Source organism: Glandiceps talaboti, chromosome 8, assembly GCF_964340395.1.
Source record: "Glandiceps talaboti chromosome 8, keGlaTala1.1, whole genome shotgun sequence".
NCBI lineage: Eukaryota > Metazoa > Hemichordata > Enteropneusta > Spengelidae > Glandiceps > Glandiceps talaboti.
Window position 1 is genome coordinate 4,836,198 of NC_135556.1, and position 17,768 is coordinate 4,853,965.

At 35.1% G+C, this 17,768-nt stretch overlaps 1 protein-coding gene across 1 annotated transcript; it reads left to right on the top strand.

Annotated features, from left to right (window-relative positions):
• Nucleotides 1-941: 941 nt before the first annotated feature.
• LOC144438732 (uncharacterized) lies at nt 942-17,768 on the top strand. The gene is made up of 10 exons (XM_078127885.1): nt 942-1,078; nt 3,072-3,223; nt 7,270-7,524; nt 7,650-7,720; nt 8,800-9,005; nt 10,145-10,241; nt 12,691-12,843; nt 14,201-14,373; nt 16,622-16,787; nt 17,189-17,768. Exons 1-10 carry the CDS (start codon nt 942-944, stop codon nt 17,381-17,383), a joined length of 1,605 nt encoding a protein of 534 aa, XP_077984011.1. The 3' UTR covers nt 17,384-17,768.

Consider the following 17,768-nt stretch of genomic DNA (forward strand, 5'->3'; position numbering starts at 1 on the left):
AGATTACCGGTAAGTTAGTGGTCCTAATATATATATAATGTGGCCCAGCAGCTGATCAAAATAGACAAATTAAATGCTCAGAAAATTATCTTTTGTATTTCTCATGAAGTACTCTGTTTAGAACCACTATATTGAATGACTTGAGAAATTTCTGTAATTGTTTGATGTATTTATGGTTTACTTCACAACCTCTGATAAAGATGTATATAAATATGAGTACAAAAGTGCACTTTTAAAAAGTGGCCATATGGATGAGAATTTTGTATTTATTTTGTATTTTTAATTCCTTTAAAATACAATATGAAGCTACCTAGACCAAATCTAAGTTTGTAACTTAATCTGATTAATTGCAGAAGATAAACCCTTTACATGCTTTTGACACACTTCAGCTATTTGCAATTTATAATAATAATAATTTGGGTTTTTATATAGCATTTTCCTAGTCTGCACGTGCTCAAAGCAATTTACAATTATTACCCCTGGCTTGGGTCTATATTGGCACAAAATCCCTTTTATACTTCCTCAACTCCCTTGGGAGCATACCATCCATTGCAGCCTTTATAAGCACATAGGATTAAAATATTCACATTGCAACCTCTATCCTACCAGGTTTCCAATTATACAGCTCAGTGGACTGAGGCACAATCGTGGTTCAAATCTTGCCCAACGACTTTCGCCACTCGGAAACAAACGGCAGCGATGGGGCTTGAACCTGCAACCTGCAGATTCCAAGCTGGCCAACCATTCACTTGACATGACCACAATTTATCAATGTACAAAGCACGATACTAGTCAATGCTTTTTACTGATTTCTTTCAAGTTGAAAAACATAGTGAATTTATTTTATAAAGCCAAACATATCAAAATTTGACTGTTCTAACGTAAGAGGGCGCATTTTAACTGGTAGGATTCGAGGTCAAAGGTTATCTGAAAAGTGAAACATGGCAGCCAACGGGACAGGTGGAGTACCACCAAATCCAGTGGAAAATACGTCGAAGTCGGAGAATGGACACGAAGAAGATCCTTCCAAAAAAGTTTATAGGTTTGCAATGGATATATTCCAGGCAACAAAAAGTGGGTAGGTAGCGACATCGCGCCGTAAACGTGAATACCATCCGGTGATAATATGCCCGGGGCTGTTACTGTTAGTAACACAACCGTCCGATCACAGCGTTTCGAGTCGACTCGTCGTAACGTGTTATTTGTAATCCATCATACGGTGAAATATGTGGCAGTATATTCGTATAGATTGATATCAGTCACGAGTCCAACATTTCTCGATAATATATGTCATGGGGATATGAAATCATTGTATGGTTTGATTTTAAAATGTTTTATTTAGCTGTATAGCAAAGTGATATTAGAATCACGGCCAATGCCATTTGTAGCTTTGGCTCGAGTACAAAAGCTTTGTAAACATTCCGTTTCTATCGATATGGTAAACACACGTACCATTGTAAATAAATACTGTCCCCTCTTTCACATAGCATACATTATTGGCCGTACATTATTATAAAGCTAGTTTTTGTGTCTCAGAAATAGACACTCGGTGAAATAAATTGTTATCTATTAAAATCATTACTTGGTTACTAAATATTTAAGTCAATATTCGTCACCAAGGCAGTATTGGAGAAGTTAGGGTGCGGTTATTTTAAATAGTTAGTGGACAGATATTAATTCAACTTCAAGTCAATACAAAATTTTGCCTACGTGTATATTCTTTTAACTTTCTGAGATTTTGATAGCAACAAAGGAATATAGACTATCAATATGGATATCAGTATGCGAAACAAGGAAGTGAATGCGCTGGTTGACCTTTATTTAACTGTCGGTTTTGCATAATAATTTGTACAATATAAGGGTAGAAGGTCACACATGTCACATGTACATGGTTTTTTTCACAAATCATGGCCAAACAGGGAAGGAAGCCTTTAGAGACTTATATAATCCCTCAGTGTAAATTGTGAGTCAAGTCTTGTTTTGAATTCCAACACAGTTTCACTTCAGCTTGAATCACATGTTCAGGTAGCCTTTTCCCACAGGTACTTGTTTCCCAAGATATGTTTCAGAATGCAATAATATTGAGATACTTGGCCAATAATATGTGGGGTAAGGGGTAAAGTAACACAGATTTCTAGGATAGCGTAAGTCCACACACTGCAAAATAATATAAACAAGGCTTGCAACAGAACACAGCCACAGAATGACGTACAACATGACTACTGTCTGGAAACATTTTGAAAATTTTATCGTCCATCACCTTAAGAAAGCTCTTTAGTTCCTAAATTTAATAAACTTTCAATAAATCACTCAGTTGTTACAATCAGACCATGCCAACCAAAGATGCATGGTGAAATGACGGAAACAATTTTTTTCTCTCTACCTATTATGCAGATTGGACTGCATGACCCAAGTCTTACCCCTAACGGCCTTGCCTTCAATCAATGTCATTGGATAATCGGTGTTTATGGAGAGGGTCGCTATTGGTTCTATTGGAATTTCTTTAGGTTTTTTAAGGGTAAAGCTTGTGCCATTACATGTATTACATGTAGAGGTCTTTGAAGGTCTTGAGTCACGCATTCCAATCTGCATAATAGGTACAATGTAGATAGAAAATATGTTTCCTTTATTTCACCATTTGCAGCAATATATATATTTCACCATTTCGATGTGTCACTTGATAATGTTCAGTTTCCCTTTTTTTCAAGAAACCCCCACCATTTCAAATGTTTAAATCCCCCCCCCCCCATTTTAAAATTGAAGAAATTCTCCCCTAGAGAAAAGTACATTGTAATAATAATGACAACCATTGGTTTAGTACCATGTATCTGAAAAGTATCACATGCTCTAGAGAAAACTAAAATGATTTTAAAAAAATGAAAATACAGAAATGTTGGAAGATTTGAGAACCCTTAGAAAGGTGAAAAGTTTGTGGAGACATCATTGTACAAATATAATATAATTCCTCAAAAAATTAGAAATGTCAACAAAAGTTAGTACAAACAAATACCCCCCCCCCCTCCCCCATAGAATATATATTATAAATACTATGACATGTTGTAAATTTGTAGATACTTGATTCGTGTTCAAGAATTGGTAGAGGAGAATGGACCAGAGATTTTGACAGATTATGATGACAAAGGACATACACCGATACATTGGGCTGCATTGGGTGGTCACACTAATATTGTTAGATTTATGGTGGACCAGAAGATTAACATGGGTATGTGAAATGATTATGTACACTCAACATCTGTTTGCTAAAATTCCAAGTTTACTTTTATATGATTACTGTTGTCACTTTATGTACCTGTATATTTTAATTGTATTATTTATCTGGTGTGTCTATGTTTGTTTGTAATTGTACATATCCTTGTATTTTGTGGACGTTTCTTGTTTACCATTAGTTGGAGGTATTAAGTTTGATTCAAATCTGAGAAATAGGAAGGTGTTACTGTATTTGTTGGGGGGGGGGATTAATGGGAAGTTGTGTGTGTGTTGGGGGGGGGAGGGGGTGATTGATTGCTTATCAGTTGTTTATTTCCATTTTGTCTGGATTTGTAATGCAGTATTTCATCTACATCACCATAAATGTATATCAACCCTTGAACCATCACTCCACAGTCTATGATATCACTTACCACAAAAAGGATGAAATCATTGCAACTAAATACATGTACTAGTAGTAATACCAAAATATAGAGACTATATCCTTTATCAAAGTAAGATAAGTTGATCCACAAGGGATGTAGAATGTACTAAAGTCTAGTCTATAATCCTAGGAAATATAGATATTTATCATATACCTAGAGTATCACTTCCAATTCAATGGAGAGAACACACACCAAAAACTGGGCAATAATTTGCCATATCACACCTTACACACTTTGTCCAAATATGGTGGCTAGCTTGTCAATATCTGTTCACTCAGTGATTTAGCTCTTCACTATTTTCATGTTTTAGCAAATAAACTAATATTTCACTGTCAATTTATGTGATTATGTGATTCAAATGATGTTTTCATGCCACTACATGAGGTATATGATAAAAACTTTACGGCCTGGATATGGGTTTTGCAGACCTTGGTAGTTGCGCCCTTCTGCCATACAAGCTCAGTCCACAAAACCCATATCCAGGCCATAAAGATTATTACATTGTATGTGTCCTTGTTTTTATATCATTATTCCATAGTAATAATTGACCCATTACTAATATATCCCTATTTAGATGCTGGCAGAAAACAAAACCTTTCAATGAGTGGACAAATCAGAGGTGTTGGTATAAATGGTGTTAGTGGTATTGACATTGGATTACATAATGACGATAATAATATTTTAGGTATTTTTTGTGTTTTAGCATTCAATCTATGCTGTTCTATTCTACACTATAGCTTTCAGTTAAGAATCCATACTGTCCTGTTCTACGGTATAGCCTGGAATCTATACTATCCTGTTCTACGGTATAGCCTGGAATCTATACTGTCCTGTTCTACAGTATAGCCTGGAATCCATACTGTCCTGTTCTACAGTATAGCCTGGAATCCATACTGTCCTATTCTACAGTGTAGCCTGGCATCCATACTGTCCTGTTCTACAGTATAGCCTGGAATCCATACTGTCCTGTTCTACAGTATAGCCTGGAATCCATACTGTCCTGTTCTACAGTATAGCTGGAATCTATGCTGTACTTGTCCAACACTAAAACATGGCAAAAATAACCGAAAAGTAAATTCAGTTCCTCTTTTAGGGAAAGACATTTTCCAAATTCCACCCAAGTACTAATGATTAAATAGACAGACAGTGTAGGTAAACATTGACTTTACAATTTTATGATGAGTTATCACCAGATATTACTGTTGCTATGTCATTAGATTATGTCATAAACAATGGAGGAATCCAGTACTGTCTATGGTTATATAAAAGTGTATTTTCACCAAACTAATCAATTTTTGTGTTTTACAGCCAAATCTGTAGAGTTACAAACATAATTGTATGTGATAAAAGTGTTACCATGGTTACCATAGTATTGATTCCAGGCTATGTACAATACTGGTGTGAAGTTCTTCCATAAAATCTCTAATTCTAATTCTTTCTTTCTCCATTTCTAGTTTTCAGTTGCACCTACATGTATTTTTTCTGTTTTTATTATTCTTACTGTACAGGGAGTTTCAAGAGAGGTTATAGACACAACACTTTTCCCATAAACATAGGAAATGATAATAAAACAGCCTCCCTCCCCCAAATTAAATTTTTAAAAAAACAAAAAAACTCACTTGTTTTCTATTATTGGAATGTTCAGATTCAGAGCTATGAAGGAAACTTTTCATATCAAAAGTGTGTTTTCCTGTATTGTAAATCTCCAGACATGAGCCAATCTGATTAAAATCCGATGTAGATGTCGGCTAATTGTTCATTGCTATTTTACCTTCGTTATTTTGCCTGAATTGACCTTCTTGGTACATGTTTACATTTTTTAGCCTGATCGCCTCCTCTGGAAAATAGCAATGAACGATTAGCCGACATCTACATCGGATTTTAATCAGATTGGACATGAGCATGAAATTGTTTATATTTGACCTCTGACCTTTACCAAGTAAGATGGTTGATAGACTGGTCAACTTTGTCAGTGCCCTAAACAGTAGTAAAATCACTAACTCTGTTGTTGGTCCATTTACCAATTGTATCTGATTGAGAATGTTCAGTAATAGTTAGATAGTTGTAATAAACCGCCAGCTGTGTCTGTGTTGTCAGCTTTCACCTCACCACAATCTGTAGGTAGTTCTTTTATCAAACAATAGATACATACACATTGTATTGTATTGTATTGAATGGTTTGTAACAGCTGAAGGTTTACATGCAATATACATCTGTTTATAATTGATTTAACTTAAATTGTAATTTTATTTTGACTTCCTATTAATTCTTTGATGCATAATTGTACATCAATTGGAATACATGTATAGACAAAACAAACAATTATAAAGTTAATCCAAATATCCTCCAATTCTTGTTGTCTTTGTTAATTGTTATTGTCATTGTGTTTGTCTGTGTTACATATAATCTAGGTATATTATGTATTTCTCACCTTTGAACTGATCATTCATTGGACGTTGAATAAGCAAGGCATTCTGACTTCAATATCTATCTCTCCATCAACTGCCTTGAAGGACAGTCATTGAAACTCATTTATCTTAGATCGCAATTAAAATAGTTATCCTGATTGGCTGCCATCAACAACTCAATGCCCAATGAGGTGTGTCATTGTGTTTCCTCATAGACCTTGGTGTAGGGTAACTTCAAAGTTAAATCAGGTTGTAACTGTTTGATGCAGATGTAAGCTATATGGGTATCATTCAGACTGACTTTCCTTCAAGGGAGGTAAATGACGGAGAGATAAATGTCATAGTTATAATGTCTTGGTTAGTCAAGATGTCATTAGTCTTGGAAAAGATCACCCCCACCCCCTACCTCCTCTATGGTCTATTATACAATTACTGCCTGTATATGAGGGCATTAGTAGACATCTACTACACCAAGGGCTGCAGCAACTATTTCCCAAGGCTGAAAGCTTAGGGATATAGTTACTACATAACAGCTCAAGGGTTAATATGATGTCTACTAGTGCCTGAATAAGGCCAGGTAATAAGGGTTTTATAACAAGTCACTTTCTCAGGAACATATTGTTTCAATCATTAGCACTTCCATGCTACACGACTATTGTATTGCCCTGGGCAATTAGAACACGACTAGTGCCCCGTTCTATGCAAATTGAGTTCACTGTAGGTCATTAGTCCACGCCACATTGCATGATTTAGGCTAATCACTGAAGGCAATATGAACTTGATATGTTATAAGATTTGATATTGTATGTATATGTATATGTTATCACAATTTGACCCAAAGCTACAAAGTGTAGATAGTCGCACCTCTTTTGTATTCACTGGGTATCCACTACTAGGACCACTAAAACCTAGATGTGTAATACATAGATGCCAAGCACAGTGGTGTGAGATGTGTTAGATGAAATGAATCAAGTGATTTCAATAATCAGATTTTAATCAGATTGTTTCATCTTTGAGCAACAGGTGGAATCTGAATAACAGAGTTGTTTAGACTGTACAAGTGGTTGTGGTAAACTTATAATAATTGACTTTCCTATACATCTTTCTACAACTTTTAATTTATCAAAGTTATACTTTAATAATAGTCTACTAAATGCAAATTTTGATTTTGATAACATGTTTAAATAATCAAATTGTTTGTATTTCAGATGTGGCAAGTAAGAATGAGTTAGAGCCGAGACCAATACACTGGGCTGCGGTCAATGGTCATATAGCAGTGGTTGATATACTTCTACAGGCTGGTGTTAGTATTGATACAACAGATGCTAAAGGCTGTACTCCATTGATCATTGCCTGCCAGTATGGTCAAACTATGTTAGCGGGTTATCTGATGGGTAAAGGTGCTAGGCTACAGATTTGTGACCGTGAAGGTGATAATGCATTACATTGGGCAGCTTTTAAAGGTGAGATAATATCCACATTCACTTACATTTTACAATTGCTTCAGACAGATTTCTGAAATTTACTCGCTGCTATGAACTAAAACTTACATTTACTCAATATTTTGTTTTTGTTTTGTTTTCCACAGGTCACTGTGAGTTGACACGATTACTAATTTATTCAGGGTTTAATCCAAGACAGAAAGATAACTACGGACAGGTTAGTATCTTCTACTTTGGATAGAGTCATTGTTGTAACTTCATATTTCAGAGTGTTTGGATAATACACATATGTAACAGGAAAAGGTTCTGAGTTCAAAAACAGTTGTAAACTATCTTAGTCAAATTTTTATACCATGGATGGTTCAAAAAGCACTTGACAAAGAATAAATTGAAGAAATAACTTTGCAAAAGATTTCCTAAATAAATTTCTCCTTATGTTATTCGTAGTATTATTGTGATATTACACATTCATAGGTACCATTATATCTGCACTAGCTGCAACTGGGGCATTTGATTCATCAAATAACCAAAGATATATTCAATAAAAATTTGTCAATTACTTATAAAAAGACACTGTATATGTTAATTAGTAGTCAATATTATCTGTAGACAGTGTAGTGGCAAGTTTAAATCTTGAGTGAAAGCTTGGTTTTGAATCTGTCACCATGTTGGGTTTTTTTTGGTTTTTTTTTTTTAAATATTTTTTTTATTTCATAACAAAAAGAAAGAACAGTTACATAGTCAAAACAAGGAAATGGAAGTAATTATCTGTAGGTAGTGTGGTAACAAGTTTGAATCTTGAGTGAAAGCTTGAATTTGAATCTGTCACCATGTTAAAACTGTACTAGTTGTAACTGGAGTGTCATTTCCGATCAGACAACCACAATATATTCACTGAAAATTGTTAAAATGCCAACAAGTAGACATTGTACATGTTAACCAGTGGTCGATAGTATCCATAAGCAGTACAGAAACCGGTTGAAATTACGATCACCATTGAAGGTCCAGATGTTTGGGTTCGGAACTAAAAATCAATTTGATTTGATTTATCATGTATATAGCTGTAAATCCTACAAATTATTTGATATTGTTTTCAAGAGCTGTGAGGAGAACTGTGTTAGATGTGATCAAACCCTGGTCTGACATTCATACTAGCCATTTTAGTAGCTGGTTGTAGCCAAGATAATACAGATGTGAGATGATGTCAAATTCTATTCTGTCTGAAATGTACCATACTGAGTTTATGGTATTTGGTATTACTACACTTCCAAATCAACATGTTATGTTTCTTATCAGACACCGTTACATCTTGCCTGTCTAAGTGGAGATCTGTTATCAGTTGAGATGTTATGTGAACAGGATGGTGCTGATATTGAGTGTGAAGATAACAATGGTAAAACTCCTCTCCTGTTGGCAGAGGGTAGAAAGTACTCAGATATCGACAACTATCTTAAAAAGATGGTGAACAAGAAGAAAAGCCTTATACCTCACATAGATTGCAAGTAAGTGATAATAAACAGTATGCAAATACTAGTCCAAGTGTACTATGTGTATGTGTGTGTGTATGTATGTATGTATGTATGTATGTATGTATGTATGTATGTATGTATGTATGTATGTATGTATGTATGTATGTATGTGTATATGTGTCTGTCTGTCTGTGTCACTGTATGTATGTATGTATATGTATGTGTGTGTGCTTGTGTGTGTGTGTGTGTGTGTGTGTAACCATATGGCCGACACAGACCCAGTCAAATGGTATTCAATTATTATAATGTGATGTGTTGTGTAAACATACAGGTGATGTATTGACCTGTTGTATAACAATTATTGTTAGCATTGAACAAATTATGACTACAAGAACACTTTCACTTTTCGGTGTTTTCTCATACATAAATATGTTTTGTGAGCCAGTTAAGCAGAAATATTCATTCCATTGCAAATGTATAGGTTAATCCTAGGAAAATGCCTAGAAAGTCCAGGTAGTGTAAATGTTCATCCTACCCATTCATAAACACATTGTTTGTAAATTTTACTACTCATAAATAGGGCAATTATTTAGATGTTATTCCCAATATTTTTCTTTGTTCAGCCAAGTAAAATATGAGTGACCTAAGGGGTCTTTGTTATGACGAGCCACTAGGTCATGAGTATTTTCTAGCTGAATGAAGAAAAATATTGAAGAATAACATAATTATATCAATGCCAAAGAAAAATTGGGGGATATAGTAGCAATTTTGAATGTTTTGACTCATATTTCGAACACAGCAAAACCGCTGACATATACACACGTTGTCATGACATAGGTGCACATTGTTGTGACATAAAACGATGTATATATTCCATATTTTTGGCTTATTCATGGTATAATAATTCATAAAGTTTTATTTGAATGTTATCAGAATTGACTTTGAAATTGGATTTTACTAAAGAATGTTATTAGAATGCTAAAGGTACAAGCACACTTATACAGTGAAAGAAAGACTTGGCCAATGTCATAAACCACTGGCCTCTTTATGGCACCATCTGAAGCGTATCCTTATTTCAATTGTATTTTACATTGTTTTTAATTATAGTCATTGTTAAGATACATAAAGATTTATAATATACCATTGTTTTATTTATTCTTTTTTTTTCAAAGGAGTATTATGTTTGGACCTCCTGGAAAGACAAAAGCACCATTATTGTTTTATCTGTTCAATGTGGTATTGTGGGGTTATCCTATGTACATATTCAAAGTAAGTATGCAAAGTTACTATTCACTGTCAGATTTATTGCCTAAATGTATGTGATAAAGTGTCAATGTAAATTGGGAAATACACAATAGTATATGTTCTACAATGACTGAGAATATTTAGTCCTAAACCTCTTCCCAACAGTGCAAAACTGTTGAAAATGTCTTTTAATTAGTCACCAGCTAGAGGGGGCTATTACATTAGGTTATGGCTGACAGAGTTTTTAACCATAACCTTCATTTTGCAAGGTAAAACTTTAAATTTGAAGAATAACTTTGCCAAACCAGTGGGGGATATGTCTTGTATGGAGACTTGTCTTCATCAAGCAAGCATGCAAGCGTGGCATATTCAGAGTATTTACATGAATGCTTGCTGTGTTTTCTGTGATTATACACTTGTGAAAGTACAGCATAAAGCATTGCAAATACTAGGTGTAAATATCCCAGAGTACCTACAATGGCACTAACACAGCATGGGGTTCTCTTATTATTACATACACGTACGTTTATCTGTAAATATTCTAAAGTGTAATCACATGATTTTGTGTACAAGGAATGAATGCACACGCATTAGCATATCAATTGCATACAGGTATAGAATAGTGTTTTCAGTACCCATGCAAGTAATCACTAGTACATATGTAACAATAGTAGTAACATGGATTGCTTGCTCAGTAAGAAATGAATTTCTTAAAACCATTTTCTTGTTACAGTATTTGCAGTAAGAAGTAGAATAAATACAGAATATTGTCTCATCTAAGTAGCCCCTCGGTAATATCGATGCTCAAAAATATTAGTCTAAAATTCCATTTTTGTATCCAGTGCTATTGTATGCTAAGAATACTGTATGTATAAAGCTTGGCTCTCATATGATGTGCAACAACATGAAATCAGTGGCATTTGACAATTCCTGCTTTGATGTACATGACCACTTTGTTAGAACAACAATTCATAACAAGAAGAAGAACATAAGAAATACATGAAACCCTGTGAAACCTGCACTAGCTGCAACTGGGATATTTATTAGTCCCCGCCGGACGAAGTCCGGGAAGGGGACTTATGGATTGGGTTCCGTCTGTCCATCCGTCCGTCCTTCCGTCCGTCCGCAGCCATTTCTTGGAGATGCCTGGACCGATTTCTTTCAAACTTGGTACAGGGGCAACATACAATGGCATACATATGCACGTTAATTTGTTTCATGATACAATCCAATATGGCCGCCTAGCAGCCATTTTGTTTGCAAATTTTCCCTGTCTAAAGCCATAACTCAGACATGCTTGAACAGATCTCATTCAAAGTTGGTATTAGCACAGTGTTCTATAACATACATGTGCATATCCATTTTCATCGTGATACAATCCAATATGGCTGCCTGGCAGCCATTTTGTTTGCTAATTTTATATGTCCAAAGCCATAACTCAGACATGCTTGAACAGATCCCATTCAAAGTTGGTGTTAGGACAGTGTTCTATGAAATACATGTGCATATCCATTTTCGTCGTGATACAATCCGATATGGCTACCTGGCAGACATTTTGTTGGCGCAGTTTTCATGTCCAAAAGCCATAACTCAGACATGCTTGAACAGGTCCCCCCTCCCCCCCCCCCCCCCCATACCCGACCCATTCTTTATTGTTGAATGGTTTATTCCATCACGTCATCTTGAGGAGTAGGCATGTCCCATGTCCAATGAGGAGACACAACATGAGTAGGCATTTTCCATGTCCAACGAGCAGACACAACATATCTAAGTCTGTTTGATTTAGGTTCACAAGTGTTGTGGCATGATCAGAGTAGTGATATCAAGAAAATGACAACATAAACTGCCAGTTCCTTAAAACCCAATCATAGCGGGAACTATGTCATTCTCAATGACTTGTTCATCAAAGAACCGAAGATATATTTATTAAAAATTTGTCAATTATTTATAAAATGACATTGTATCTGTTAATTAGTAATCAATATTATCTGTAGACAAGTGTAGTGGCAAGTTAAGATTTTGAGCGAAAGCTTAGATTTGAATCTGTTACCCTGTACTGATGTAACTGGAGTATCATTTTCAATCAGACAACCACAATATATTCACTTCAAATTGTTAAAATACCAATACTATAGTAAGTAGACATTGCACATGTTAACCAGTGGTTGATAGTATCCATAAGCAGTACAGAATCGCCATTGAGGGCGCTGATTTTGGGGTGCGGACCCAGAAATCAATTTGATTTGATTTATCGTGTACATGGCTCCAAAAATATGTTTATCCACATCTTGATGTGATACTGTTCATGGTGTACTATATTATGAGTGAGTTATTGTATCTAACAAAACATTTATGAGAAAAAATGTTCTATTTACAGCTAGTGTAATGCTAACATTACAAGTACTGTTGTGTGGTAACCTACAAGTACTCATAAAATCATCTTACTTACAATGTGTTTGTGTTTTTCTTGCAGGCATTACCACTTACATATGCCTTCTTCCCCAAGTACCATTATATTTTTCTGTTCTTCAATGTGTTAATGTGGTATAATTTTTACAAGGCCTACACAACAGACCCAGGTTTCTATCCTAAGAATACACCGGAATACGACAGAGCTATCAAACAGGTAAATATATAAGTCACTTTAGTGGTGGCATACTTTGTAATTTAAGCTTCTTTCTTTCTTTCTTTCTTTCTTTCTTTCTCAGCTGCTAGAATTGTTTTATGCATAATTAATTCCATGTAAATTTGTGCCAAATGATGATACTTATACACCAGATAAAATGCTTGTTAGAAGTAGTAGTAGATGAAGATAGTCATTTTGTTTGTAATCTTGTCTACAGTCTAAAGGGGTACAGTCTGTAACAGGCCCAGTTTTCAACTTTTGAAGTCAGTGCATAAAAACAACTGCACAATACACCCAATAATTTTCCTAGAAGTGAATCTGAGTTGACAGTGTGCTAGAGATGTTTAAATGTGTACAAAAAGACTTCGAAACTGAGAATGAGATGTGTTTTTACTTTTTTAGTTACCAAAATATTATGTGGTGGTGTTCCTTTTATGCCATATACAAGTTTCTCATGAAAATTGTACTTGTTGGTAGAAATCATAATAAATAAAAGTTTAGTTAGACTTGATAACCTCATAGGTGGTTGTTTTATTTCTTTTCATGAGGGTTACGTTATTATTACCCCCAGCACATCCCTAAACCTGTACCAAGTCCCCATTTATACAGCTGGGTTGACTGGGACACAATGGTGTTTCAAATCTTGCCCAAAGACTTTAGCCATTCAGAAACGATGGCAGCGACAGGGTTCAAACCTACAACCTACATAATTCCAAGCTGACTACACTACATCATAGTACATGTATATTCAACCATCATAGGCACTGTTTGGTATTTCGAATAATATCAAATTTACCAGACAAGAGTAGCCACTAAATACATAAAAGTGACAGACTGTGTCCCTTTAACATATTATGGTTTAGGAGTGCATGGCATGATTTAGTCATTTCAGTTACAGCTGATTCTCATTGTTAAGTTTTGTTCACTTGCCCCAGGGGTCAAACTTTATTTGTGTTATTGTTTGTCAAAACCTGAAAAATGACTGACTGACTGACTGACTGACTGACTGACTGACTGACTGACTGACTGACTGAATGAATGAATGAATGAATGAATGAATGAATGAATGAATGAATGAATGAATGCAAGTATACTTTTATTCGTTTGTATCATAACAACGCAGTGTTTTTTGTTAAGATTAGTATTTAAAGCAAGTTATATCTAAATGAGGGTGCCCAACTAAAATAATGGTACAATGTATAGAAATGTATATACATGTAAGTAATACCAGATTTTCTTTCTCAAAACTTTAGAAAAACACTGCGTTTGGTCAGCATGATGATCAGGTTTTATTTCTTTTTTTTCATATTATCTTTTACTTTTTGTACTGTGTGTATGATATTCTCTGACTTATCAGGTTGCTCACTTTGATGAGTGGAAGCAAGGCAAGAATCCACTGAGCAGACTTTGTCATACATGTCGAATAGTGAAACCATTGAGAACCAAACATTGCAAAGTTTGCAATCGATGTGTCAAACATTTTGACCACCATTGTCCTTACATCTATAATTGTGTGGGTTTTTACAACAGGTAGGTGTGTCGTTTAAACCATCACGGTTATGTATTCCTATGTACTGTCATATTCAAATACACACAAACAGGCACATAGAGACACATGCACACACAGCCATGCAGTACACATACACATACAATACATACATATACATGTACATGTACAGAAGTGTATTGATATTGTCATAATCACACACACACATATACACATACGTACGTACGTACGTACGTACATACATACATACATACATACATGCATGCATGCATGCACGCACGCACACACTCACACACATGTGCATACATACATATATATGTACATATGTACGTACGTACGTACGTACGTACGTACGTACGTACGTACACATATACATACATACATAGGTACGTACATACGTAACATATTATGGTTTACGAGTGCATGGCATGATTTATTTACATAGGTATGTACGTATGTACATACATACATACATACATACATACATACATACATACACACACATACATACATACATACATACATACATACATACATACATACATACATACATACATACATACATACATACATACATACATACATACATACATACATATTACATACAGATATACACACATGCCCATACATACAGACACATACACAGACATACATGTACACATGGGCAGACATAGACAGATAGACAGGCACAGACATAAAGACAGACAAATATTCTAACTTTTTAGTCGCATTATTAAAACGTGAACTTACCAGAATGTCTTCCTTGTGATTTCCAAATTTGTCATGCTTTTGAATTTATTTTGATAAATGCCAGGTGTCAAATCCATTCTGAGATTCTCTTTGTTGCGACCAATGTTTTGAATGTGAAATGTATCATACATGCAATGACTACAGTACTGAAGTACAAAACTAGATATGTTGATATCTGTATCTGATCTAATGGTTTTGTATATTGAAAAACATAAGATTTTCTTTAATGGCAGTCTCCAACACTCTTAGACTAGTACTAGAACTTACCATCTATCACTGCCATGATATGACATCAGATATCAACTTACCATTTATCACTGCCAGCATATGACATCAGATATCAACTTACCATTTATCACTGCCATGATATGACATCAGATATCAACTTACCATTTATCACTGCCATGATATGACATCAGACATCAACTTACCATCTATCACTGCCAGCATATGACATCAGATATCAACTTACCATCTATCACTGCCATGATATGACATCAGATATCAACTTACCATTCATCACTGCCATGATATGACATCAGACATCAACTTACCATCTATCACTGCCATGATATGACATCAGATATCAACTTACCATTTATCACTGCCATGATATGACATCAGATATCAACTTACCATATATCACTGCCATGATATGACATCAGACATCAACTTACCATTTATCACTGCCATGATATGACATCAGACATCAACTTACCATCTATCACTGCCATGATATGACATCAGATATCAACTTACCATTTATCACTGCCATGATATGACATCAGACATCAACTTACCATTGATCACTGCCATGATATGACATCAGACATCAACTTACCATTTATCACTGCCATGATATGACATCAGACATCAACTTACCATCTACCACTGCCATGATATGACATCAGATATCAACTTACCATCTACCACTGCCATGATATGACATCATATATTAACTTACCATCTACCACTGCCATGATATGACATCATATATTAACTTACCATCTACCACTGCCATGATATGACATCATATATTAACTTACCATCTATCACTGCCATGATATGACATCAGATATCAACTTACCATCTATCACTGCCATGATATGACATCAGACATCAACTTACCATCTACCACTGCCATGATATGACATCATATATTAACTTACCATCTACCACTGCCATGATATGACATCAGACATCAACTTACCATCTACCACTGCCATGATATGACATCAGACATCAACTTACCATATATCACTGCCATGATATGACATCATATATTAACTTACCATATATCACTGCCATGATATGACATCATATATTAACTTACCATCTATCACTGCCATGATATGACATCAGATATCACCTTACCATCTATCACTGCCATGATATGACATCAGACATCAACTTACCATCTATCACTGCCATGATATGACATCAGACATCAACTTACCATCTATCACTGCCATGATATGACATCAGACATCAACTTATCACTATACCTAATTCTGTTTACAGGAAATATTTTGTTGGCTTTGTAACTACCATTGCCATCAATGCCTTGATAACTGAGTTATTTGCCATGGCACTTATCAAGATTGAAGGCTGGAGATGGTTGTATATTTTTGGATTGGTTCAAGTCATTTTCTTTGGCTTTATTGCTATTGGTTTGACTTTAGCTACGGTGAGTTGTTCTCTTCGCTTTTAACTGAATACTGCCCTCAGTGACACCCAAGAGTTCTTTTCCTGTCTTTCAACTGAATGCTGCCCTCTACAGTTAAAAGTCAAAGGATAAGATGAGACAAGAGGTACCAGTATTTATTTCTTGAAAATCTGCTGGTATAATATATTATGATGTTATTTGTTTTAGGGTATTTTTATGATGTCCAAAATACAGTTAATGCTAGTGAAATATAAAAATTCACTTTTTTATGCCACTCATTTTCCCAGTAAGTCACCAGAGGGCCTTGTTTCCATTTCCACCAACTCACCAGAGAGTACTTCAGTTTCTCAGTAAGCCACCAGGGAGAACAGTCTCATTTTAAGTTATGTCATTAACATTGTATTGTTTGTGTAATTCTACAGTGGTGCATGGCTGCCTTCAATATCACCACCAATGAGAGAATAAATTGGCAACGATACAACTACTTGAAAGATGCCCATGGCCACTACTACAATCCATACAATAAAGGCTTGAAAAGAAATATCCAGGAATACTTTCATTTAAGACAACCACCACAAGATGAAGACATCGAAGCTACAAAGACATTTATAGTCTAGTCTCAACTCCCACAATGTCAGATAGCTGCCTTGACTTGACTTGACTTAACTTTAGAAAAGCAAATTAGTTGCTGTCTATAGAAATATCTCTTTTTTTACTGCAATACTTTTTCTACTTTATCTTTTATACTGAGTGTGATGTGTAGGCTTTGTTGTCATAGTGACGTCTATCAAAGTGACTACCATGAATGAAAATATGAGGGCGCTCTTTCCATGTTTAAGGAATCATTTGCTTGAACTGGTACAAGAATATAGTCAGCATACATTTTTAGCAAACTCAAACTCAAATGACAAAATACTAAATACATGATTTCCAAATACACTGCAGTAGATAATGGATGGCCAATGAAATTCTCAGTTTTTCCAAAGCAAAGGTCTTGAATTT